This window comes from Cryptomeria japonica, chromosome 5 (genome assembly GCF_030272615.1).
Source record: "Cryptomeria japonica chromosome 5, Sugi_1.0, whole genome shotgun sequence".
Taxonomy (NCBI): Eukaryota; Viridiplantae; Streptophyta; class Pinopsida; order Cupressales; family Cupressaceae; genus Cryptomeria; species Cryptomeria japonica.
In genome coordinates, this window is record NC_081409.1 from 246,274,373 (window position 1) to 246,302,258 (window position 27,886).

Below are 27,886 nucleotides of genomic sequence, written 5' to 3' on the forward strand. Positions count from 1 at the left end.
TGAAATATCATTAAGCCTCGTTTTAAAATTAATATTCTCCAAATTGCATTAGGCCGCTAAAATTGCTAATTTTGAGGCATTTGAAAAAATTAAAATTAAATTGGCATTTAATAAAAGACATTTTGGCATTTAATAAATTAATTTTAAGCCTTAAAAAATCGAACTTCTATCTTGGAGGCATTTAAAATTAATTTTTTATTAAATTAAAATTAAATATGGAGAGCTTAAGGTCTTATTTTTATTTATTTTGCCAAGTCGGCCCCTCCTTTTTGGACTTTTATTTATTTTTTAACCTCTTTTTGCCAAGTCGGCCTAGAGGGAGCAAAGGGGTGAGCACTCTATATATTGGAGGTGTTTTTTCACAATTCAAATCATTCAATCATTGCTTCAAGTGCGAATTTGGAAGGCTAATTGAAGGTGCGAAATCTGGTTTGCTTGGAGCGATTTTCTTTCAAGTGTTGGAGGCTAGAAGGAGGTGGAGTTGATTCTTTTGAAGGCTAAAGGAGGCGCATTTTATCCAAGGGAGAACTTTGATCTACATTTTGCCTAGCGAAATTCACCTATTTTTGCATCATTTCTTAGAGTTTAATACTCAAGAGGAGGTGTCGAGATGGCGAGTCCAAAGGCGGGAGCATCTACTAGTCGCCCGGCACTCATGAAGGAAGATCAGAAGAATGAAGAGTTGGAGACCAGGATCGTGTCCAAATGGAGCAATATCGGAGATACCAACTTGGGAAACTTCAGTGTGAAGAAGTTTCGAGAGGCCCTTACATTGGCAAGCCATCACCCGTCGCGAAGAAGATAACTGAAAGTGGCATCATCAAGGCGGCCGGTTTCCCCCCAACAGTCCAGTGTCATGAGCTGATGATCGAGTGTGCCCGCCATTATGACTCACAATCGAGATCGATCGTATCCAAGGAAGGGAACACTTTGGCTTACCTTTCAGAGGAGGCTATAAGTGAGGCTCTCCATCTTCCAGAGCATAAAGATATGATTTACAAAAACCTAGAAGGAGCCAGGTCAATGTATGAAGATGATCCCGACACTTGCCTGAATCTCATCAACAAGAATTGGTTGCTCAAAAGTCGTCCTCGCCTGAACAAGATTCCTAATACACCGCATAGGATTGATTTCCAAGAGGAGTACAGAGATTTCATAACTTTTCTCAATCAAATTACAGGGGCTCCTCAAGCCTTCTACTTCGAGAAATGGATGTTCTACTTCATTCAAGTGATTGTCCAAGGGAAAGGAACGATTCATTGGGCCAGGATTATTAGCAATAGCCTGGATGTGCAGTTGAGAAGACTAAGGCCTACCAAGTCGTTCCACATGAGCTCATATGTCATATATGCCTTGATCCGGAGTTTTGAGTATGCAGGGCTACCTCACAGAGGAGTGATCGGAAGAGGACCCGGAGAAGTGAGAGTTTGTGACTCTTATGTTCATTTGCACCATCCACCTGGAAGTGACTACAAGTTAATCAATGATACCTTCACGATGAACATCACTAGGATATTGCAAGGCAGGATTCACAATCGACTATCTCTGGATGCACAAGAGCTTGTGAAGAGGTATGGTGCATGGTTCATCCAGTTTCAAAAGTTTACATATATCAGAGTTCAAGGGTGTCCTTCACCTCCCTACATGTTGCCGAGATATCCGACAGACAGGATAGTGCTACTTGAGGTAACCAGACAATTGGTAGCTTGTGCAAAGGTATCCAGACTCAAGCATGGAAATGGAATTCCCGTACCTATCATATTGGGGAATTCAATTGAAGTATGTCCTAATACTCAAGCTTCAGAGGATGCAGAGAAGGAATTAGCCTTGTATTCATTCACCTTCTTTGCCCCACGAGAGAATTTTGATCCTTATGGTTATATGGAGGAGACAGTTGCTAGGAAGTACGAACATGAGTTTCAGGTAGAAGACTTTTGGATGAATCTTTCAAGTGATTTAGAAGTGAAAAGAAAGATGCATTCCAGATTACGTTTAGATTTCATCAGGAAATGCAAAGTTTACAGAGTAGCCAATCAAGCTCAAGACAATGGCAGACATCTCCAGTCATCCTATGACAAAGAAGATAAGAGAGTAAAGATAGATTGGAGCGAGCCTGAGATTTCGGACTTGAGAGCTTTGATGGCTCCAGTTTTGTCATGTACTCGCAGATGGGTGGATGTACAACATCAGAAGTTGAGAGAGCAAAACATACCAATGACTTTCACTTTAGAGGAAAGACCAGAAGAAGGAGGAGCGAGCGTAAGTGAAGACAATTCTCATCCTAGAGGCGCAAAGAGGAAAGAAAGACCTGAGAAAAGAGAGCCCTCCAAGAAGAAGCAAGAGGCCAATCGGGATCGCCCATTAGGCACATCTTCTCGACATGGAAAGAAGGCAAGTCAAGCTAAAGGTCAAGAGAAGATGGTACCGGAAATTGATGAATCTATGGAATCCATGGTATAGAATGATAAACTAGAGAAGGGGCAAACACCTCAACATTCATCAAGTCAACCTCTACAAATTGATGAGCTACAGGAGGATCAGGAAAATGATGATGAGGGTACATCTCCTCTCCAAGAAGATGAACCATTACCTAAGGAAATACAAGTGAGAGAGACAAGATCCGCCATTCCAGATTGGTTGAAAGAGAGACTGACAAGGGTGATTTTGATTGAAGATGAAGAGGATGTAATTGACTTAGACAGCCTTATAGGGAATTCTCAAGAAGTAACGGAGAAGAAGGCGGCCACCAAGATGTCCAAGGTGATCAGAGATGAGACAGGATCCAAGAAATTGCAGGTAGCTACACCAGTAGTGGACAAGTATGAAGGTGAAATTCTTGCAGATGAGTATGATGTAGAAACGTTTGAGCTTGGTCGACTCACTACTGAACAAGCGATGGATGAGGCAACCGATTCATTTGAAGCACTTAAGGGCAAACTTAAAGAGGAAATGGAAAGGAATAGGAAGCTTGAGAGAGAGAGAGGTGCTTGGAGAGGCTACTTTAGTCATCTCAATCAGCCCTTGAGACGTCAGGATCCAGCAATATCTCCTGTGCAAGCACTTCCCCTTGAATCAGTTGGCGAGGCAGAAAGAGTCAAGAGCTTGGTTCAGCTTATGAGCTCTTGGATTGACAAATCCCACATGGTAGCTGTTGAATTTGCAACAAGAATGATGAAAACCATCCATCGAGCTATCCAGGTCCTTGAGATTGTCCACAATCTAATGATAACTGTAGCCGCTTTCGCTCACACTAGAGATGTTATCATTCTTGTTCTGCAAGTAATCAGGCAAACACCAAGGGAGATCCTAGCACAAGAAAAGATAATGGATGGAGGAGCTCATAACCTACTTCAGTGGTCAACTCTACTCCAGATGAAAGAGGTTCTTTTCGAAGACATCAGCACCAAATGCAATCAAGTTGAAGGCATCATCCATCCAATTCAGGATAAGGTGTTTGAAGTATTGTGTACCATTTTTGGCAGGGGGATCGAAGTTGAGACGGATGTGGACCTCCAAGAGTTGGAAGAGAGAGTCAAGGTCATCTTTTGCAAAGATGAGAATGTCATCACAAATGAGCAACGGGATCTAATGTTCACTACTATGCTCCTGATTGAGAAGATCAAAGAACTCGAACCTGGATGGGAAACGGCTCTTCTCACTGCCTTTGATCAGGTTATCCACTTGGAGGAACGAATGAAGAATCTTCCCGAGATTCCTATTGCTGAGATTGAAGGAATTGTGTCCAGATTCGTTGCATATGCTAAGAAAGAGCATTGGAAAGGGAACAAGGTTCTAGAAGAACGGTTGTTATAGAATGATGTGGCATCTTAATTATCATTGGTCTATGTTTCCTCGATTTTTGTGCCAATTAAATATTTGGCTATGCATTTAATAATGTTCATCTAAAAAGGGATATTTTTGTAACAAACCCTAATTAGGGTTTAGGTGTCAGAATCTCAGCTGTTGATCTTCTTTTGATCTGGGTCGTTCATTGTAATTGAGGATGCTATATATACCCTCACTCATTTTCATTTTGTCATTAGAAATTAAGGAGATAGATAATAGTTAGAGCTTTGGAGAGAAGAAAGTTATTTTGTAGCAAGATTGAGTAGTGAAGAAAGAATTTCGAACAATTGTTGTCTATTTTGGCTTTGAGATCAATAAAATATTGAAGTTATGGTGTTTTATTGCAATTCTTGTGGCTATCTTCATGGTTGTTTACTTTCTTGAATCATTCTCAGTCCAAGTAGTATTTAAGTTTGAAGGACTAAGTGTTGTGCTTGATCTTTGGTGAGATTCACGTTCCAAACCACTAGCTTCTTACTGATTGTAAGGACGCCTTGTGTTTTCAACTGGAGATATTTAGATTGCTTGAAACTTCAATCATTATTGAACTATTGATATGTATCTTTATGCTAGTATCTATAATTCTTGATGATTTGAAAATCACTAATCACCTTAGAAGATCGCATCAATTTCAGTAGAGTTGTAATTCCTTGGCAATACTGAAATTGGTAGAATCTTACCAAGTCTAGCCTACATTGAGTCATTCTTAGGATTAGATTAGAATTCATCTCTTGAAAACCCTATCTTTTGATCTTTTTTAAGAATTTGTTAGTGATAGGAAATTCCTGTTCCTGCAGTCAAGTAAGAGTAACACAGACCAGCTTTCAAAGTGCGTAAGACCCCTTGAAGAAACAGCATTCACAACGACCACTGGTGCTTATCCACACGTAGAGATCCTACAGCGAAGAACCTTGAAGTCACCCTGATTGATCCTTTTTTTGCGATATCTTCAGCATTCAGAGGCTTTACTCAAGAGAGGATAAGGTACCCTTGGGTATTTTATTCTGTGTTTGATAGTGTACAAAATACACGTCAACAAAAACCCATACACGTAAGTTCACGTTATCCCATTAAACAATTCATTTTCTTCAAGTTTCTCTCCTTTGTCTTGTCTTGACTTTGAGGACCAGATGAAGTGGACTTAAAGGCTGACTGCATGTCTGATGTCAGAGATCACATCAACAAGACAAAGCTATATAACCATGACTGAGCTGACCTTCTCATGACTATTTTCTGCTGTGTTGAGTCTTGACGAAGAGAACTGCTTTTGGCTGATTTCAGCTGCATTGACTGTTCTAACTGTCGCATTTATTAGAAATGCCAAATCTTTGCTACTGACCAGTGAAATTTGCTCTTGACCATTATATCACAATGGCACGTGTATGATTTGACTAGTGGTTCATAATGCTGCCAAAATGTATTGGCATTAATGAGTTCCTATGTCATAAATGCTGCCATACCAGACAAGAAATGAAAAACTGCAAATTCGAATCCCAAGATAGAACCAAACCATGGTGAATTTCATCAAAGATAAGGCCTCACTACCATGTTTCTTTGTCTTGGGATGAAGCCAGTTCTAATAATTTACTTCACTCCTTGAGATAGGACTAAAGTTGTGTAAAAATACAAGATAAGTCCTATCCTTGATGGACTTAGACCTTTCTTTGATCTAATTGCATTACCAAGGTCTAGAATAATTTGATATCAGATCACTATATTTGTTTTGTGTTAGGCAGAGATGACAATTTTAGTCCTAAGTTAGTGATACCTCACAGAAAGAGATACCTGTCTGCAAGCATGTTTTGGAAACAAAATTCATCCAAACTAAACCTATTAGATTTCATTATCTTCCTCCAAGTTAAACCTAGTACCATTAAAGTCAAATAAAAGTTTTCTAGTACTTTTAAGTTGTGTGCAGATATCTCATTGGAGTATAATACCACTACTATTAGAACAGTTTAATTTCCACCTTGCCCCATCACATCCCATTCCATCCCCTGACCGTGACAAATAGCAAACCAAGTAAGAAATGCATAAAGAAGAGATCAATCAGTAGAACATAAGTTGTTTGAAATCAGTTAAGTCAGGAGATAATACAGTTCCCACCCTAGTTTTGCATCTCAAAGAACAAAGTCAAAGTAGATATTTATACGCAAAACGTTATATGACTGGTCAAAATCTAAGAATGTAATGAACAAGAATCTTCAAACTAGAATCATCTTAGAGGTCTATAAGCAATGCTTGGAGCTTGGACCTATAGACAGCATCATAATATTATAAGAAAACAATGGAAAATGAGCAAGATTATTTCCTTTAGAGACTCCATAACCATGTAGCCCTTACCCAGATGGCAGAAGTCAATGTGTTTATTCTTGAAATAGATAAGTCCAAAACAATTATAAATGGAATTGCTCTGACTGCAACCGATACCCATTATTGCATAAATTACCACCTTTTATTTTGGGAGTTTAATAAGCAACTTCAATGTTAACCTTTTGACTTTAATTAACATTATGACCGTCATGTTAATTTATTCTAAATTTCAGATTTCTCTAGACAGACAAAACTGAAAGAAAAAAGTGGTCAATATGCGACAGATCAAATTAATAAATGAATGATATGAAAACTCTAAAATGTGAAAGAAAGTAAAAACATGATCTTTAGTTTATTAAACTCAAAACACTTCTGTTTTTGGTCAGGTAGCAATGCCTGAAAGGAAAGATAAGATACCCCTTACCTTTTCTCTCTGAATGCTGCTACTTTATTGGGAAAAATAAATAACCAAAACAGTATCTTGGAATGAATTACCTTTTAAAAGCAAGTACAGCTTCAAACGGTGTAATAAGAGGTGCCAAGAACTCTTTGCTGTCTAATAATGCTGTTTGTGCACATGCCACATAAACAAAAATATTGCACTGCCAAAATGATAATAACAAATTGATTAGATGAAACTAGTGCAATAACTTCTATAAAACAAAAAGGTAAATAAAAGAGATGTAACTTAAATCTGAATATTCTGATCACATGACATGATGCTAAAATACCTCAGGAAAATTTGCAAGCTTGGCTGGATTTGGTCGTCCCATTACAAAAGTGTAAGATTTCTTTCCTGCTTCCTTAATTAGTTTCTTGAGCTGACAAATAGCTTCTCGATAGCCAGCTGTAATAACATGTTCAGTAAGAGAAATTAAGAACAAATATTATAAAAATATTACTCAAGCCATTTCCAACAAGTTACCAATTAAATTTGACAGAAGCAAGTGAAACTAAACACTGGAAATCTTGGAGCAAATATAAAAGAAACAAGCATTGAGTCTTACTACACAGTTTCATGGCAATGCATGGAACCTGTGTTGCCAGTTCTTAGGGGTATGCCACTGGATGCAGGTCCGGTTCAAACCAGATCCATGGTTCAATACAGTGTGTCTGCAAATTCCGGCAAGGAGCAAGCAAAACACTTTGGGTCCATCCTGGACGGATCAAACAAACAAAACAAAAGCATGGCTAACCTGCCTATTTTTTAATTAGTTTCTTAATTTTTTAATGCTTTTTTTCTTACGTTGGACTTTGAAAATGAGACACTAAAGAAAATCACTAACCCTAAAAACGCCACCTCAAGCGTTTGAAACACTAAAACAAACTCATCTTACCTCATTTTGATTGCAAAAGACAAATACCATTCCATTTTGTTCAAATTTCATGATTGCTAATCGTTACACAAAAAGAGCTGAAGATTGATCATTGAAGGTTTCAAAGCGGTTGCAAGTGTCCATTAGCTACCAAGATGATCATAAAAAAAAAATTGAAAAGAGTATGTTTTTTTTAATTTCCCGTGTTTAAAACATCTCTCCTTCTCTCAGAGAGTTTTTATTTGTTCTAAATGTGTTGTTTATAAAACTTATTGCCATAAGAATTACAATGGCAGCTAATTCTAACTCCCATGGCTGATCGAAAATCAGAACAAACCCAAGTTCTCCTCTTTGGAAATACATTGATATGAAACAACCAGTTCCAAGTGGTCAAGCTCTATTTGTATTTGCAGAGTGTGTGATGTCAAGTATTCAAATTCATGTAGTCGAGTGAAAAGCCATTTGTGTGGCACTCTCAAACAAGGCATCAAATCTTGTCCTAGAAAGGTTGGTGCACCCATGCAATTGGAACAAATGATAGTGTATATTAATGAGCAGGAGCAAGCAGATGAAGCAACAAACCTTAGATCAGATCATCATTTAGCAAAGAGAACTCAAATAATGAAGCCCCCTATGCCCCCACCTAATCCTAGTGTTGAAGTAGAGAGCTACCCATTTTTTATTACTCCTCAAGAACCCCTTGAAAATAAAAGACGCAAAGGGACGTTTGCAAATGTCATTTCAAAATGAGTCTCAAGGCATCGTCAATCAACATATAGAAAGATGTATTGGTTTCCAATGTTATTCACTCACCCTATTGGAAAAAAATGGTGAGAAAAAATAGAAAGGCTTACAAGGGTTTGAGTTATGAGAAGGTGAGCAGCATTTTATTGGAAAGGAAGATAAAGTTTATAGAAGACTCATTGAAGCCCATAAGGAATTTGTAGGTCAAGACAAGTGTGACCATTAATTTTGATGGGTAAAAGGATGCTAAAAATCAGCAATAACCTATAAAGGAGCACTGCTTTTTAGAGTCGTGGATCATGAGCGGAAGGTGAAGGATGGTAAACTTATTGCTAGCATCCTCATTACAATCATTGAGGAAGTGGGACCTCATATATTATCCAATACTAATAGTAAAGCCCAAGTACACGTACCAATATGGTCTTGGTATGGGTACACCTAGGGTACTTCCTGGGTGCCTGATTTCACTATAGGTCTTTCCGTGAAGAACCCACAATGAACCTAGGCGCCTAGCACTACCTGTTGACGTGTTTTTTTATGACAGCGTCGAACACAGAATAAAGTTGCCTAACGGTCACTTCACTCTCTCTTGATCAAAGTACGATTGCATGCTAAGATTGCAAGAAGTTCAAACAATCGACTCCAAGGTTCCTTCGATGCATGGACGTGACTCAGTTGGCTGATGTGATTGCTGGTAATCCAAGTGGCCTTACGTGTGCATCGTTCTTTCACTTCTTTGTTGTGGCTGGAACTCCATCATCGGATATGGCAATTCTGCGATGCTGCTGCTTCAAATGAAATAAAATGAACTGAAAGTAAAAGGGAAAGGGTTCAGAAGGATCTAAATCTATTCCTAAGGGCAGTGATAACAATGAATAGTGCTCTGGTGGACAAATTCCAAATAAACCAAGCTCTGCTTCGCCAAGATAAACTACAACTCCGCAGGAACCGGTGCAATCTTCTGAGGATGTTGGAGGATTTTCATATAGAGAAAGTACATTTCAATACCCAACACGGCGCAATCCAAATGACTATCCACAATCGAACTTAGCACGAATTTAGGGGGCTCAGACTAACTTTACACTGCAACTTACAATCAGCAAGATGCAAAAAGTATGAACCATGGAAATTCATCAAACACCATTACATTCTCCATTGAAATCAAAGCACTTTACTATTTCTAATCTAAGCGAGGAAGGTGAAACCATGCAAGCTTTGAAAAAATAATTTAAGTGGACACCATCAGAGAACAATGTTTCACTATTATTTTCTCAAAAACTTATCGCAACAATTTCATACAAAGCTCCCTCCTTTACAAATGAGGGGGTCACCCCTTTATATAGGCCTTGGGCCATGATTACATGCAAACCCTAATTAGGGTTTTCCCTAAAAGATTCTCCACACATGATGCAACAAGGTGGGAATCTCCAATTAATAACCCATCATGCCCATATACAATAAATTCAAAAGTACCCAAAATAGCATCCACTGCGCATTAAATGCACCACCTCCTTCAAATTCGCCCAACATGCGTTGAATATTCATCCATGCAAAAATCACCCCATTATGTCATAAATGTTCCATCATTTCCACATGCGGCAACTGCATGCAAAAGTAATCTGCCATAAATTCAACATGCAATGACCAGGTTGCCATTTGGTCAAATATTCCGGCAATGAATGTGCCACCATACTGCCATGCGGTCAATAGATCCTCGCCATGCAAATGGACTCTGCCATCGTATATCCACTCCTGCACATCTGGAATTGTTGGAGGGAAAATTCGATTCAGGAAGAATTTTCTTGAAGTCTCCTCAACTTTCCTTGCTTGAAGAAGGTTTTTTTATCAATTCTGCACATTTCCTATATTTTAGGAAAATTTCCAAATTAGGGTTCCACGGTCCAGGAGAGAGAAAATTCTCCTACGAATCCAAATCTGTAAAACTTTTGAAATTTGGATGTGATTTGATGCCCGAGAATGGATTTTTCAATTTTTTCCTCTTGTTCAATTCATCCCTGATTCCTTCCTTGCCTTAGAAATTTTATGTTCAATTCATCCTTGGGTGTATTTCTTCCTTGCTTGGAATTTTGTCCCGAAGGAAGGAATTTCCAATACTTAGCCAAATTTTCATCTTTCTTGGAATTCTGCCCTGAAGGAAGGAATTTCCAATACTTAGCCAAATTTTCACCTTTTTCAAGAACTCTGTCATGAAGGAAGGAATTTCCAACACTTAGTCAATTTTTTACCTTTCCTGGAATTATGTCCTGAAGGAAGGAATTTCCATCACTTAACCAAATTTTCACATGTCTCCTTTTCAACATCCCTATTTTTGGGGATCCTCCTAAAATTTAGGAGCCAGGTTCATTGGATGAAGAATTTCACCCCGATTCTGAATCTATAAAAATTTCCATATTTGGCCGGGATTTGATGTCTAAAAATAGCATAACTGAAAATTCGCCCGAGGGGAATTCTTCTTTTTATTCCTCCTTGACTCTTTGGATTCCGTGCCTTAGGCAGAATTTTGAATTCTTTGCTTGGACGAAATTTTTTTTACCACGCCAAGGATTCATGAATTTTCTCTCTGTGAATGACTTCTTGGATTCAGCGCTCCAGCCCAAACCTGGGCGCATTTTGGCTCTGTCCATGGAGAGGTGGATTATTGCACTTGTGAATTCATTCTTGGTTTTAGCGCCCCAGCCCATACCTGGGCGCATTTTGGAGATGTCCATGGAGAGGCGGAAAATTGCACTTGTGAATTACTTCTTGGTTTTAGCGCCCTAGCCCATACCTGGGCGCATTTTGGAGATGTCCATGGAGAGGTGGATTTTTCCACTATTTCAGGCTCTTCGTCAGGATATATATATGAAATATAACATTTAAGTATAAGTTTCTTATACTTTAAGTTATATTTCATATATACTTTCAGGATGTTTGAGAGTGGTTTCAAGTCCATAGGAATTATAATGCAAATTCAAGATTTTGGGAGATCTTCCAAATTTCCAAACTTAGTCAAATTTCAAGCCATTTTCGGATCAGGATGACATTGGTGGATTGATGTGAATTTCTGGACTTGGATGATCATGCTTGCTTTCCTCTTCTGGAATAGGAGATCCAAACTTAGCCAAATTTTGACCACTGTCTGTGCTGAGATGCCAATTTGGGATTTTGAAGGTGGATTTTCCAGACTCAGTACAATTTTGTGCCTTCCACTTCAGGGATGATTCTCATACTTAGCCATTTTAGACCCCTGCCTGTCTGCTTTCAACTTTCCAGATTTAGAAGTGATTGTGCATGTTGATTCTTCGCTGTCTGCTAGCTTGATCCTGCCACAAATAGACTTTCCCGAAATAGAAACTTTCCAAAATGTCAAAGTTGGAGCCTAAAACAGGACGCAGGAATGACTTACTATAAATAGAAACTTACTAAAAATAGTAAGTTTGATTTTTGGCAAAATGGCGACATTCCAGGACTCGGAAAAATCCCTAAAAAATAGGGACTTTCTAAAAATGGAAAGTTGCTCCGTTTGGGCTCAAATTTTACTGAGAGGTCCCTTGAAGGGTCCTGATTCCAGTCGTATGCTTAGTTTTCCCGAAACCCTAACAGGAACCCCTAAAATCTAGGACAGAAGGCAAAAACCCTAAAATTCACAAAACAAGTCCTAGACTTAGCTGAATTCGCTCAAACAAAAAGCAGATTTAATCAATATGACCCCAAAACACTTGCAAAGCAGATAGATTGACGAAACTGCTGCGAAAAGACCACAAAAACGCAAGCCAAAAAAACCGGGAGGGCCTAAAAAGAAGGGGGTCCCCATTTGCAATGGGGCGATGTGTGAAAACGTCACAACACTACCCAAGGCCATACCCAAGTGTAGTTTGATACATTGAAACCTCAATTTCACTCTTCATCATTTTGCGCATGCCATTTGCTTTATCCATCTAGCCCCAACTGTATCATAATTTTATAACAGCATTTTGTATCAAAATATGCCAGCAAGCAAGCAATTAAAAATCATTGTAGTTGCATTTGTGAGTTGTACCTAAGAACAACGGGGTTAGTAAACCTTATATCAGCATTAATGAGATTGATTTCAGTCGATTTACATTATGCATATGTAACAGCTGTTAGTTTATGTTTTGTGAAATCATTTTCCTTCTATGGTTAGTGATTTGGCATTTTGTCAGACGTTTGAAAAATGAAATTGAACCAGCTTCTGCACTTGACACAGCTAGTGGGAGTGGCAATCCAATTGATTGTAGTTCAAATGAAATTGAACAAAATGTTGATGTTGACCTTGATGCTTCTAATGAAGAAGATTATGAAAATTAAATATCGATTGTAATTTGAATTTTCATTGTGTACAACATTTTGAAACGAGTATTTTCATTTTGCAAATTATGAATATGAGGCATTTAAATATTCTATTTTTTGGCAATTAAGAGTATCACTGGTCTTTATATGTAAGGAAAAAAAATTGTCGTATCAACATATTGGGTTACAATTCTTGTACCCACACCCATACCTGAACCAGCAACTTAGGATAATGTTGCTCGAGTCATAATAAATACACAAAGAATTATAAAGTTGTTGGTTGGTTGAAGAACATTATTCATACATCTTTTGAACACCATGTGCTATCCACTCTCTCAACTCTATGCTACACAAGATTGGCAATTAAATTGATTGGATTGAAAAATTGTGTGCAAAGACCGAAGATATTAGAATGTTCAACACCAACCACCACATCACAAGGCATATTTAGATCATTTTCAAAATTAACGCTATTGATAATTTTATATAAAAGTGAAGTAATATAAAAATTTCTATTTAAATTTTACTTTCATTTTTTATAACTTAATTTGATCATGTATTCTTCTTTAAGATTGTTTTTAATTATTTTATTTTTATTTTTGATAAAGTTGCTGAGCCATTTCACCTCTATCATAATTGCCTTGAGACAACTTGTGGAAGTTCGAGAGTCACTTTATCGCATGGTCATTAGCCAAATTTGGTCCATATGGAAGGCAAGGCAACAAATAATAAATGCATGATTTTAGATGACTCTTGGTAGAAGCATATAGAATATCTCCTCAGTTTTACAAAACCCATTTTGAGTATGATAATTGATACATTATACTAACATAGACAAGTCTTGCTTAGGAGAGAAATATGATAGCGTTCACTCAATAATTGAGAAGATGAAGACCATCATAAATGAGAAAAACCAAGATCCTGAAGGACCTTTCTTCAAACAAGTGCACAAAATTATTGAAGAGAGATGGAACACGATAACCAATCAACTACATCTTCTTGTCTTTAAATTGAGTCCAAAATTCTATAGTGTTGAGGTTTTTCCTATGCCAGCAATGATTGCCCCATATAGAGATCTTGAAGTCATTGAAGCATACAAGACAACATTTTGTGGACTCTTCCCTAAACCTAATTTGATGTAGTCACGAGTGAGTTTATTGATTTGTACACTCTAGTGGTCAAAGTATTTAAGCTCATTATGATATGTTCAAGAAGGATGCTCATAATTGGTGGTACTTCTATGGCCAACAAGTCCAACACCTAACACCTCTTGCAATAAAAAAATTTTAAAAAATTCACAAGTTCGTTCAATAATTTTTTAATTTTTAAGTTTCATTTATAAGTTTTTTAAAAAAATTATTTTTTATAATGTACAACTCTCTCTTACATCTTCTTGACTTTAAATTGAGTCCAAAATTCTATAGTGTTGAGGTTTTTCCTATGCCAACAATGATTGCCCCATATAGAGATCTTGAAGTCATTGAAGCATATAGAACAACATTTTGTGGACTCTTCCCTAAACCTAGTTTGATGTAGTCATGAGTGAGTTTATTGATTTGTACACTCTAGTGGTCAAAGTATTTAAGCTCATTATGATATGTTCAAGAAGGATGCTCATAATTGGTGGTACTTCTATGGCCAACAAGTCCAACACCTAACACCTCTTGCAATAAAAAAATTTAAAAAATTCACAAGTTCGTTCAATAATTTTTTAATTTTTAAGTTTCATTTATAAGTTTTTAAAAAAAATTATTTCTTATAATGTACAACTCTCTCTCTCTCTCTCTCTCTCTCTCTCTCTCTCTCTCTCTCTCTCTCTCTCTCTCTCTCTCTCTCTCTCTCTCTCTCTCTCTCCCTACTTTGTCTTAATACTAAGTTACCGGATTCGGCAGCTTGAGGCCAGGTTCATTACGGGTCCGAATTCAAGACTGGTCTGGCTTAGAATCGATCTGGATTCATCCGCCTTTAAAAAGCTTTAAAAACCTATTATTTTTCCTGCATTCATTTGTCCATCAATCTTCTCTACATCCGTTTGTCTGTGGGCATTTGCTTATGTTTAAAAAAAAATTAGTATTTGCTGCCATTCATTGCAATTTTGGGTATCCACTTATGTTTAAAAATATTTATTATTTGCTTTGATTTTTATATTCGCTTAAGTTTTTGCATATGTTTAGGCTATTTATTTATTTATTAATTTTAATTTTTTTTAATTCATACATATAATATTATTATATGTAATAATATTAATATAATACTATTTTATATATTATAATAATATTAATATTTTAATTTATATTATTATATATTATATATAATAATAATAATTATAATATTAATATTATAATAATAATAATTATAATATTAATATTATAATAATATATATATGTAGGGACAAACCCGTACCCATATCCAGATCTGTACCCGAATCGGTAACTTAGTCTTAATAGGTTGCTAGTTCATCTACATTTGAGAGAAATTGGAGCACATGCTCCTTCATTCACTTAATAAAGACTAAAGTGCAACTAATTGCACTCAAAAAAGGTAAAAGAATAAGTATACATGCATTCCAACTTGCACCTCCTTCTGCATAAACAACATGGCTATAAAGAAAGGGGCACAAAGTTGTGGGGTATTGTGGGATATAGAACCAAAACATACTGGCTTGGATGCTCCCACTTTCCAACATGCTACATTTGACAGGCCACATAGCAAACAACTTGTAGTGTGAGTGGCAATAACATTACCCGTGGTTCTTCAAATGTTCCTACATCATCTAATGCAAATGATGATGATAATATTGATGATTCACAAAATCCATATGAATTGTTGAACTTGGTATTATTATTTTAATATTGAAAGTAGAGTTTCAACAATGAATATTTTATAATATTTATTACTTTGTTTTAAATGAAATTGGAGTTCATGGCAGTTTTGTTGATTATAGTTGATGCAATGCAATGTGGTATTCTAAAATTAATTCCTTCTTACAGGCTGCAAATATATATGTGTATGTTTTGTGTGGATGAAACCCATCCCAAAAATAATTTTGCCAGATCCACAAACCAAATTTGTGAACCAGAACCAAAACAAGCAACATAGCATGTAACAAAAGCCTTATGCACATTGTAAGTTTATAAAGCAGAATCCAATTCCACAAGGGACTTGTCCTTGTGGGTTATAAGTGTGTACCCTGCATTTCCAATTCCTTAAAAATGTGAATGTTCGTCCTCCAGACATCCAAAAAAGACAACAAATATGTCCAATCTGTCCCACATATGTTAGCCCTAGGTGGGAGATTTCCCCCATGTTAAAGCAAGATAATGCCTTTTTAATGGCCTTAGCCATTTTATAATTTCAGCCAATATCTCTAATATCTCTTACTTGTACTATATGATAAAATCAAGGTTACTGGGAGACGTTGGAGATTGGTACCGGTACTGGTACGGCTAATTTTCAAAATAGGAGACAGGTACTTTGAGACACCAATTAGTTTTTAGTATAATATAATAATTTCCAGAAAATGTCATGACAGAGAACTTTGAAAACAAGAACAGTGGTAAAGTTTAGCATTAAATTTAAAATTGAACAAAAATTGAAATTAAAATTGCTTATATTGCTGTTACCATAGCCAATCTAATTGGCCTTTGCATCGGGAAGTTTCCAGAGATGCGTCTCCGTCTCCAGTATGCGTCTCAGGGGGTAGGAGACACGTCTCCTGGTAACATAGGATAAAATACATATTTTGATGTTGTATAAAATCTTATTTGTTCTAGAAATTCATACATTTGAATTATATTTTTCTGCATCATGAATGACAAGTGAGAATTTACATTGTAATTTATTAATATATCTTAATTGTTTTTTTATTTATTATAGATCAATGATTAATCATTAAGTATTTTTAGAAAAATATTGTATCGAAGTAAAAACAAATTACATATTGTAAGGTCCACATCCCTCGCAGTAACCATCAAAATTGAAATATGGTTCTTATCTCTTATGGCTCTCTGTAAGGAACCTAAAGTAACATCCCAAAAGTCCTTCCATGTCCTGAAAGTTGACCTTCTGTAATGTCCTCACTCTGAAATAAAATTTATGAATGAATAAATAATAATAAATTATAAAATTATTTATTATTAAATTAAACACAGTATTAATATAATAATGGAATAATTTATTTATAGTATATAAATGAATGATATAATCAAATCTTATATATAATAAATTATGAGTTACCGGTTTCGGCCCCCTAGACCCCTGGTACTGGTACTGGTCCGGTACTGGTCCGGTAAGGTCCTGGTTCGGGGTTCGGGTCCAGTTCACCTATGGTTCGGACAGGGTTCATGGTCCACAGGCTTGGTTCGAACTAGGGCGAACCCAAGAGAACCCAGGGTCGAACCCAAGAGGACCCAAGTCAAACCCAGGGGTCTGACAGCCCAAAAATGGATTTTTTTTTTTGCAAAATTTAATTTTTTTTGAATTCCACCACATAAAAAATTAAAATGACCCTAAAAGTGAGTTTTAAAACATTAACTTGGCTCATTTCACACAAGCAACATGACTACAAGCAAGGAGAAACGAAGATGTGGGATATGGAGCCAAAACATACTGATTTGGATAAATTCACTTCTCAACTTATTGCATTTGATGACTCAGATAGCAAGCAAACTTAAAGTGCAAGTGTCATTGGCATTGGCATTGATTCATCTAATGTCAATGTCAATGTCAATGAAGAGGAGGAGGAGAATGAGGATGACGAATTAGAGAATCCATTTGATGATCAAACTTTAAATTGTTGAAAGTTAAAACAATGATACTTGAATATTTTATCATTTTGATATTAAACTTGATGTATATGATGCTGTTATGGTATGATCATGATGCTATGATTACAAGTTTATGTTGGTTTTGTTGTTTATATGATGCTATGTGACATGCTAATCTTAATTCAAGCTTATAGGCTGCATATATATATAATTTACATGTTTTTGTACTAACGAACCCAAACCCCTTTTCAAAATTTTGTGGTACCGGCGTACCGGGTCTTCGAACCTAAACCGGTGCCCGAACCCAAACCCGAACCGGCAACCTAGATATTAATAATGATAATATAATCAATAATAAATAAGATGCATATTAGTGATGATCAATAATAAATCTTATTAATGATTAAATATTATTATTGTATTCCATACTTAATATTATTAATGTATTTCATATTCATTAAATATTACATATTATTAATATTATTATTTACATAGTGGCAGACCAGATCTGACACACGTCAGATCTGTCTGCCTTTGCATCAATTACATAGAACTTCATTTACTCTTAACTATATAATTAATGACAAATATTAATGAATGACTATTAATTTATTTATTAACTATTTATTAATGACATTAATAAATGATTATTTATGATTAAAGGTGTCTAATTCCTAAGCAAGTCCACTGGGGTATTACCTCCTTTCTAAAGGACGTAACCTATGCGATAGTCAAATGGTGGACGTGACCATTAGCAAGTCATGTCTCTCCCAAGGGGCGTGACTTTGTATGCCCGATCTCCATAGACTATTTTAAGGTGCGTTGTGGCATTCCACCTGGGAAGCATGAGGAAGAAAGAAACGACGGGAGATTATTAGGGGATAGAAAAAGGACACTACCGCAGACTGGAGAATAAGGCAGCAAGAGGTAAAAACAACACACAGATTATTTCTACGGGAAGAATATTATTATAGCAGATCACAAATATTATTACTGATCAGAAACATTATTATAGACCAGGAATATTATTGCAGCAGACTAGAATATGTGTAGGGAAGACATAAACATAGCATTATACCAGATATAGATATAGAATTACAAAGAACATAAACATATTATTGTCACCAGCATAAATATATATATTGTTGGGCAGGTCTGGAAAGTAGAATCTACAGATTGGAGAACAACTAAATAAGCATCAGTCTCATAAAGAGCAGAGCAGTCTTGAATACATCAGTAAATCAGACATATAAATCATTCTTGAAACCATTATTTATTGGAGGTTGAAGCAGTATTATTTTCCATCTGTGGATCTAATACAAGATATTAAGTAGCCATTCACATATTCAATCATAATCCAAACCCTATTTGGGGAATTATAGGCCAAATCAACTAAAGTCCTAATTGGGGACATTACACCTTCAAATGGTCAAAGGCTAAAAGATCAATAAGATGATAAGAATTTACAAGGGGGCATAATAACTAATCAAAAGAAACAAGACACCTCAGCAACAAACAAGTAATATACCAGATTTATAATTTTCCATGAAGCAAAACATTTAAGTTTCTCTAGTTCAACAAAACATATCGGTACAGCCGCAACAGTGCACATTATCCCATACAAAAGTAATAATATGTAATGATGTCCATCTGGAATGTTTTACCACTGTGGTGAATGATAAAAACAAGTACATGAAACAGATAGAAGACTAGTGGTGCTTAAAGAATGTAAAACTGAATTAAAGTTTTTAGCATAGTTATGGAAATTTTGCAGAAAACATACCAATACCACGTGTACCAACAGCCTACTGGTGGTTAAAAAATGAAACTCTGAATTAAATCTTTTAGCATAGTTATGGAAATTTTGTGGAAAACATACCAATACCAAGTGTACCTACAACAATACCAACAATGTCTGCATCTTTTGCTCGCTCTACAAGATAATACCTGAAACATTACCAAAACATAATGAGCACATAAGTTTATGTATATGCTTATTGTAGATAATGAAATAGCCAATATCAATACAACTGAATATCTTGAATCGCTAACCAAGTAAGACAGATGGTGAAGATGCAACATCGTTAGATGGAAAAAAAAGCAAAAACTCCTTATCTACACAGAATACCGAAAGAATCAAGTGATTTAAGATAAGCTCATCAACTTACCTGCGTTTTAAGGTCTTACTCTGACTTGGAACATCTCTCAACAAAAGCTTGGATACAGGATCATATCTAACTGCCAAAAAAATCATGAAAGTCATGTTAGATAGTGTTCCATTTATAGTTTTTAACCCTCACATGACACAAGCAAATATTTAATGCACTGAATTATTGTTATAGTACTGTTTTCTTGCTTCACAACATATTTCACGAAAAGACAGTCCACTTTTTAAAAACTTGGGTGCAATAAATTATAAAAACATTGAATATGAAGAAAGAAATAAAGAAATTATATTTATGCCCACAAACGACCAAAGCAGGTCAAGGGGATTCAAAAGCACTCAAATTGAGAATTACATATATAGGAATGTCAAAGGATCTCCAAGAACTGAAAATGTATTTGACACTAAGACTACAAAAGATCTTAACTTGAATCTGAAGCAGGTAAACCCAAGATAAGTTTGAAAAATAATGCCAATAGAAGTACAGATAACTGTGTAAACAAATCTCCTCAAGAAAACCACACAAAAGGAGCCCATAGAAGCTGAAGAGATCAAGCATTGCTCTACTCTATATCAAACTACCAAATGGAAGTAGTTTGCAGTTGCACAATAAAAAAATCTCCTACATTCCTAGCATTATTTGACTAGAGGAGGTAAACTCAACCCTAAGAGATTTGGAAAAAAACATAAGCTATATATTATTAATAAATACAAGCAAAGATTTTACGTAAGTTATATCTTGTGAAAGTTAGGCCATGCACAAGGAGTTAATCAAGATCAAAGAGATAAAAAATGGCTCTCATCTGTATCAAATTACCTAAACAACTAATAGCAATTGCAGCACTAATAGTTGCCAAAAATAAGCAGATTTGTAGTCTGGATCTTGAGTGATTACTGATTGGGAATTTATCAAAATAATAGTTCAAAATAATCACTTGTAAAGTTAAAACAACACTTGAGTTATGTCTGAGAATAGATGACAAGAATTATTTTGAAAGAATATGCTGACTAAGGGAGATTGAGGAAGGCAAGAGATGCAAGATATCTTCTTGGTCCTAATCACTTCCCTGCTTTCTTCTTCCAACACTTTGGGGATCTAGTGGACGAAGATTTGTTGGAGTTAGTGCAAGAATTGAAGGATTCCAAATCCATCTTAAAATCCATGAGTACTAAGTACAACTTTCTTGGCTCAAATTCCAAAGAAAAATGAAGTTCAAAAGCCAGAACACTACAGACCTATCTCCTTACATAACAATGTATAAGATCATCTCTAAGGTGATCACCAATAGACTCAAAGTCCTTTGTACTATCCCAATTGCTGAAGAACAATAGGGTTTTGTAAAAGTAAGGCAGATTATTCATGGGATAGCCATAATTTATAAATTATTGCACTCTCTAAAACCCAGTGATAAGAAAGGTATGCTCATAAAACTGAATATAGCTAAAGCTTATGACAAAGTAAATTAGAATTTTTTGGATAGAATTCAAGAGAAATTTAGCTTCAGCCTTGAACGTAAGGAATGGGTTAGAGGTTGTCAATTTTCAACCTACTCAATTCTTGTTAATGGCTCTAAAAAGGTTTATTCTCTACCACCAAAAGTCTCCATCAAGGGGGTCCCCTATCCCCATATCTCTTCATTATTATGGCTAAAGCTCTAGGTATGTGTTTGCTCCCTACGGTGAATATGCTCTAACTTTACGGAACAAACAGAGAGTTTCAATGTATGCAAACATATAACCAGAGAATTCAATGTACACAGAACATGAATAACAGTCACGATATTATGGCAGAAAAATATATCCTTTATTGCATTCCAGAAAGTTCAATACATTATCATTACTACTGTTGGGGTTCCCTTACATGGCAATATATACTACTTGGCAGTTGGCCGAGGTACCAACCGTCATAATTGACACTGACACGGGAACCCACACGGCCAACTCATTACAAAAGTATTATTAAAACATAACTAAGAGTATTATTCCTATTTGTCGCCTAACAGTATGCATATTGACTCTCCCAAAGATAAGGAGACTCTTAAAGAGATAAAAGCTTCATCCGATGGGATAGTGTTAATGAATTAAGAATTTGTCAATGATATAATGTTTGTCTTTACCACAGCAGTTTAGGAAGTCAAGATAATCGGGGATCTCTTGGGAGATTATGAACAAATTTTAGGCCAAAAAGTGAATAAAAATAAGTCTGGGAATTTCTTTCTTGATATTCATGGTGTTGGACAATGATTTTCTATGCAAATGCCTCTCTTTGGAAAAAAAAGTTTCTCGAACTCCTAGCTTGATTTCCCTCTCTTCCTAGGAAGAAATCAAAAATATCTTTGGAATACTACTGTGTTTAGCAAGGCATGGCAGGTTAGAAAAATACATTACTCTCCTTAGCTAGGAGAATAGTTTTCTTGAAATGTATCCTCTAGGTTAGCCAAATCTGCCTCTTTTCTTTATCAATTGGCACCAATAGTATTATCTCCTAAGACTAGAATTAAACAATTTCAAGAGCCCAATAGTCTCTTGGGATACAATCTATAGTACCAATGGAGGGAATGGAATCAAGGATCTTGGCCATTCCAATCAAACCCTTGTAAAATGTGTGAAGTCTCTTAGCTAATAAACAAACCTCATGGAGCAATATACTCAAACAAAAGTACCTGAATAAATATGCTTTCTTGTATTCATATCCCTAGACCTTATGCCACATGAGAGGGAAAGGAGGAAAAAAAAATCATCCCTAGACATGATCTTCAGAATTTCTAGAATGGTAGACTTAACTCTTTATGCAATGACTGTTGGCTTACATATAAACTTTCTCTGTGATAATCCATTTTTTTTAGAGGTTATCCAGCTATCTTAGAGATAGATGGTAACCTAAAGTAACGATTATTGGAAAGTCCAAGACTCTAAGAATCTCCTAAAGTTACCAATATTACTATTGAATCTTTTTCTAGCATCTCTTCTTTGTTGCATTGTTTCAAGCTAGTTAGGGGTAATCAAGAAAACGCTTTCACAGGGCTTCACAGTGGGAGTGGCATATATTGAGTGATGTGAGGATACTACAATCTGGTGAAGTTCACGAATGGTAATGTGTCAACTTCCTCCTAAGGCCGGATATGGACATCTAGAGCTCACCCTAAACTAAATTCCTTTTTCTGCTGATATGTCATGCTAAGATTCTGACCAAGGAACATCTCAAAAGGAAAGCTTCTCTAGTCTTATTAGATGTCCCCTTTGTTTGGTTAAGGTATAGGAAAGTAATCACTTAATTTTGCTTTGCAATTATATGAGAGGTACTTCAAACAACTTATTGGACAAACCAAGACTGCGATGTGTCATTGGTAGTTTCTTCAAAAATAATTTTGAGTACTAGTAGTGCCCAATATTCTATAGGATCTTTAGTATTTGGTATCAAGTATGAGTGGGTGGAAGATTTGATTGGAACAAAACAATAGAATCTGTAAAGGAAAAGAAAATCATTAGGATTAGTTACAAGATGAGATGATCATTACATGTTCAAAGAGTTGCACTTTCAAAAGATGCAAAAGACTAAAGAAGCCAACCCTATGGAAGTATCCACTTTTAGAAACTGGCTAGATGTTAAAAAGAACTATGATTGGAAACCCCTAAAAAAGAAGAAATAAAGCATCTAACACTTGGAATCCCATCCAACAGGATGGATTAATCAAATTTTGCCTAAATTGCTAAGGAAAATCTCAATATTTATGGTGAGGAGCTCCTCTCAAATATCACGATGGAGAAGTGCTAGCCCTCGGCAATTGTTTCACCGACATCAACACCAACAACATTGTGGAAGTTAAAGGAATGTAATGCATCTTGAACTACAAGTTTGAATTCAAGTTTGTAATTCAATAGTAGAAGGAGATTCTAGAATTATTAGTGTCCTAAAAGGTAGAAAAGTTACCCATTAGAGGCTCTAAAATATTCTCCAAGAGGCTAGGTCTCTTTTTACTCTTAAGGAAAGTTTTCACTCCTTGTCACTTGATGTCAATGGCAATACTTAGTAAGGAAGTTTTCAATGAATGGAAAGGTGACTTCTCATCCCTTTTAAATCCTCTCAATTTAGCTCTTTTGGGTGTTAGTTTGTATACACTCTCAATCTTTTTTCAATTTTAATGGTATGTGTCCTAACCTTCCCATTACTCCATGCCTTTCTTCCTTTTCCTTGCTTTTCCATATTGACTTGGCTCCTTCGCCCTTTCTATCTGATGCAGTCACCGGTTAGGAGGGACCTCAAAGAGATCAATTCACACTGGTAAGCAAGAATAAACACAACGGAAACACAAGGACATGAAGGAGGCAATGCAGAACAGATTGAATTATATCATGAAAATTGATTACAACCAACCGGTAACAACCAGGTTACACTAACCAGCTCACAGGCCTTCTAAAACATGCTTAAAATATAGAATAGGTCACAACCGGGACCTCAAACTTAAGATCTTCGCTTCTATGTTCTGTCTGACTCCTTCGATACATTCTAATGCTTTATTACAATGATTTATACGATCCAAGGGGACCGGTCGGCCCAAAAGGGATCAAAACCCAAAGAACAAGACCTAACGTGTAAAACCAACAAGGTCGGCCTCCGACAAAGAAAATACTCCGGAAAATCCAAAGGACAAAGTGAGAATCAAAGAGAAGGTCAGCCACATGCCAAGGAACAACAGAATCAACGCTCAAGGCTTCGCAAGCTACGGAAAGGATCTGGTAGATCACCAATGCAAATAGGTCCAGGCAACCAATAACAGAAAACTGTCTCAGAAACCGGTAGCGATAACTTGACAGAAAATGATCCAAATGCTCTGTGTTTTGGGAATAAGGAAGATGATCAAGTCTTCAAGCAAAATCCAACTCCACAAGTTCCAGTGAGCCAAATCCGGGAAACACAGAAAGAAATGCTAAAACTGCAAACAGAAAGCAAAACAGAAAGGAAATATTTTTGGTTGATGCAAGATTGCCATGAACCGGGGATGCTCCTACATCAGACATTTGGGGTTGTTGAAATAGTGAGTCTCTCACTTTGCTGGGGTCAGAGGAAAACCAAGGTGGTCTACCTCTACCTGAGAAATCCAAGATGAATCTTCAACTCGTCTGTCTTTCCACTTCACAAGATACTCGTTATAATGACTGTTCTGGGTACTGTGCCCAATCCTACTGTCCAAAATGTCTTCAATCTGATCTGGTTCCTTCCGGGGCAACTATTTCTCCAAGTTTGCAATACTATCCTCACTGAATTCTGGTTCATGATACTGATGAAGATTTGCAATGTTAAACATAGGTGAAATACTCGGACTATCCGATAACTCTACTTCATATGCATTTCTAGAACTGAACTTTCTCAAAATCTTATAAGTCCAAAATTTCTCATTTGCAACTTGTTATAAGTTCCAACTGGGAATCTTTCTCCTTATGTCTCCTCTTCTCATCTGCTTTCTCCTTATACTTGATGTTCATGTCCTCCAAATGTTGCTTAACTTGAACATGAAAGTCCTTCATGGGATCTGCAAATTCTTCTGCTTCTGAACTTCTTCGGTCTTCACTGCTAATATCTCTTAATTCTGATATACCTCTAGGGTGTGCTCCGGTAACAATCTCAAAGGTTTCCTTTCAGTACTCCTATTTACTGAATTATTGTAGGCAAACTCTACTTGTGCAATAATCAAATCCCAACTTCCGGTTTTGTCTCCAACCAAACATCTTAACAAATTTCCCAAGCTCCAGTTAACTACTTCTGTTTGTCCATCAGTTTGTGGGTGAAAAGTAGAACTGAACTTCAAATCTGTCTTCATCTTCTTCCAAAGTGTTCTCCAAAAATAGCCAACAAACTTAGTGTCTTTGTCTGAAACCATGCTCTTAGGTAGTGTTGACATGTATTTTATACACCATCATACACAGAATAAAATACCAATAGGCATCTTATCCTCTCTTGAGAAAATAGTCTCTAACTGCTGAAGATTCGCGTAAAGGATCAGTTAGGAAGACTCCAAGGTTCTGTTAGTAGGGTCTCTACGTGTGGACAAGCTTCCAGCGGTATGATGTGATTTGCTGTTTCCTTCAAGGGGTCTTACATATTCCGAAAGTTCAAAGATTTTACTAAAACTAAAGGAACTTTTCAAAAAATAACAAAAGAGTAGGGTTTTTTTAGAAGTCTAATCTAATCTAACCCTATGAATGACTTAGTATGGACAAGACTTGGCAAGATTCAACCAACTTCAATTTTGCCATAAGATAACAACTCAATTGAAATTAGTGCGATCTTCTAAGGTAACAAAATGATATTCAATGCATCAAAGATCAAAGATACTACCACGAAGGTACATATCCAAGATACAATAATGATTGAAGATTAAGGGACTCAAAGTATTCTCCAGTCGACCACGCAAGGCGTTCCTACAATCAGCAAGAAGCTAGTGGTTTGGATTACGAATCCTACCAAAGATCAAGTCTCACACAATGTCCTTCAAATTAACTCACTACTTTGATTGAGCATGATTCAAGTAAATCAAACAACCATGAAGATAACTTAAGAAAGTTGCAACAAAACACCATAACTTCAATATTTTATTGATTTCCAAGTCATCATGTACAACAATTGCTTAAATTCCTCTCTTCAAAACTCAATCTTGCTACAAAATAAAATTGCTTCTAACTTCTAATCTCTTAGCTATCTCTCTTCTCTATTACATCAACTATTGACTATTACACTATTACCAAATGAAATGAAAAATGGGGGTATAAATAGCATCCCCAATTACAATGAAAGGTCTAGATCGAAAGTAGATCAACGGTCAAGATCATGACACCCAAACCCTAATTAGGGTTTGTTACAAATGGCCTCCTTTTTACTGAACAATATTAAATGCATAGCCAAATATTAAATTTGGCACAAAAACCTAGGAGACATAAACCAATGACAAATAAGATGTCATGTCATCTGTAACAACCTTTCATCTAGAATCTTATTCCCTTTCCAATTCTCTTTCTTAGCATATGCAATGAATCTTGATACGATTCCTTCGATTTCTGCAATTGGAATCTCGGGAAGATTCTTCATACTCTCTTCCAAGTGGATGACCTGATCGAATCCATCTAGAAGAGCTGCGTCCCACGAAGATTCAAGTTCCTTCGTTCTTTCAATCAGGAGCATGGTGGCAAACATTTGATCATATTGCTCATCTGTAACATTTGCGTCCTTACAAAAGATGATCTTGATTCTATCCTCTAATTCCTGCATATCCACATCTGTCTTGACCTCGATCCTTCTACCAAGAATGGTACGAAGTACCTCAAATACTCTGTCCTGGATCGGATTGATCACCTCCTCAACTTGGCCACATCTAACACTAATGTCCTCGAAGAAAACATTCTTCATATGGAGTAAGGTTGACCACTGAAACAAACTGTGAGATTCCCCATCCAAAATCTTCTCTTGCGCTAAGATCTTCCTTGATGTATGTCTAATAACTTTCAAGACAGGAATGATAACATCCTTGGTATGGGCGAATGCAGCTACTGTTATCATTAAATTGTGGATTATCTCAAGAACCTGGATAGCTTGATGAATAATCTTCATCATCCTTGTTACAAATTCTATGGCCACTGTATGAGATCTATCCATCCAATTACTTGTACGTTGAACCATGTTCCTGAATCTTTCTGCCTCACTGATTGATTGAAGTGGAAGTGCATGCACTGGTGATCTAGCTGGATCCTGACGTCCCAAAGGTTCATTGATGTGACTGAAATATGTCCTCCATGCACCGACCTCTCTCTCAAGCTTTCTGTTCTTCTCCATTTCTTCTCTAAGCTTGTCCTTCAATGCCTCAAATGAGTCGGTAGCATCGTCTAAAGTCTGCTCTGCTGTGGATGGTCCTAGCTCAAATGTCTGTATATCATATTCCTCTGCTAGGATCTCACCTTCATATTTGTCTGCTGCCGGTGTAGCTATCTGCAGTTTTCTGGATCCAGTCTCATCTCGAATCATCTTGGACATCTTGGTAGCCTTTCTCTTCTCTGTCACTTCCTGGGAATGTCCAACAAGGCTCTCTAAATCAATTGCATTGTCCTCGTCCTCAACTACAATCACCTTGGTTAATCTTTCCTTCAACCAATCTGGGATAATCGATCTTGTTTCTTGAACTTGAATCTCTTTGTGCACTATTTCTTCTTGTCTGGGAGGAGATGTCATTTCATTGTCTTCTTTATCTTCATCTAAATCATAGTCTTGGAGAGATCCATTTGGTGAACCATGCTGTGCCTGTCCTTCTTCCTGCCTGTCATTCTGTACCATAGACTCCACGGATTCTTCCACTTGAATTGTTCTCTTCTCAGGTCTAGAAGAAGTACCGGATGATCGATCTCTGTTAGCCTCTTGTTTCCTCTTGGAAGACTCTTTC

General features: G+C 36.5%; 1 protein-coding gene across 1 annotated transcript in view; it reads right to left on the minus strand.

Moving 5' to 3' along the window:
• The window catches only part of LOC131064420 (uncharacterized), a 96,766-nt gene that overhangs the window by 14,653 nt on the left and 54,227 nt on the right, over positions 1-27,886 (minus strand). Inside the window, exons 5-8 of the mRNA XM_057998556.2 lie at positions 19,465-19,534; positions 19,176-19,243; positions 6,891-7,006; positions 6,655-6,761 (exon numbers count right to left, since the gene is read on the minus strand). Of these exons, the coding sequence (XP_057854539.2) occupies positions 6,655-6,761; positions 6,891-7,006; positions 19,176-19,243; positions 19,465-19,534 (361 nt within the window). The remainder of the gene's footprint in view (positions 1-6,654; positions 6,762-6,890; positions 7,007-19,175; positions 19,244-19,464; positions 19,535-27,886) is intronic.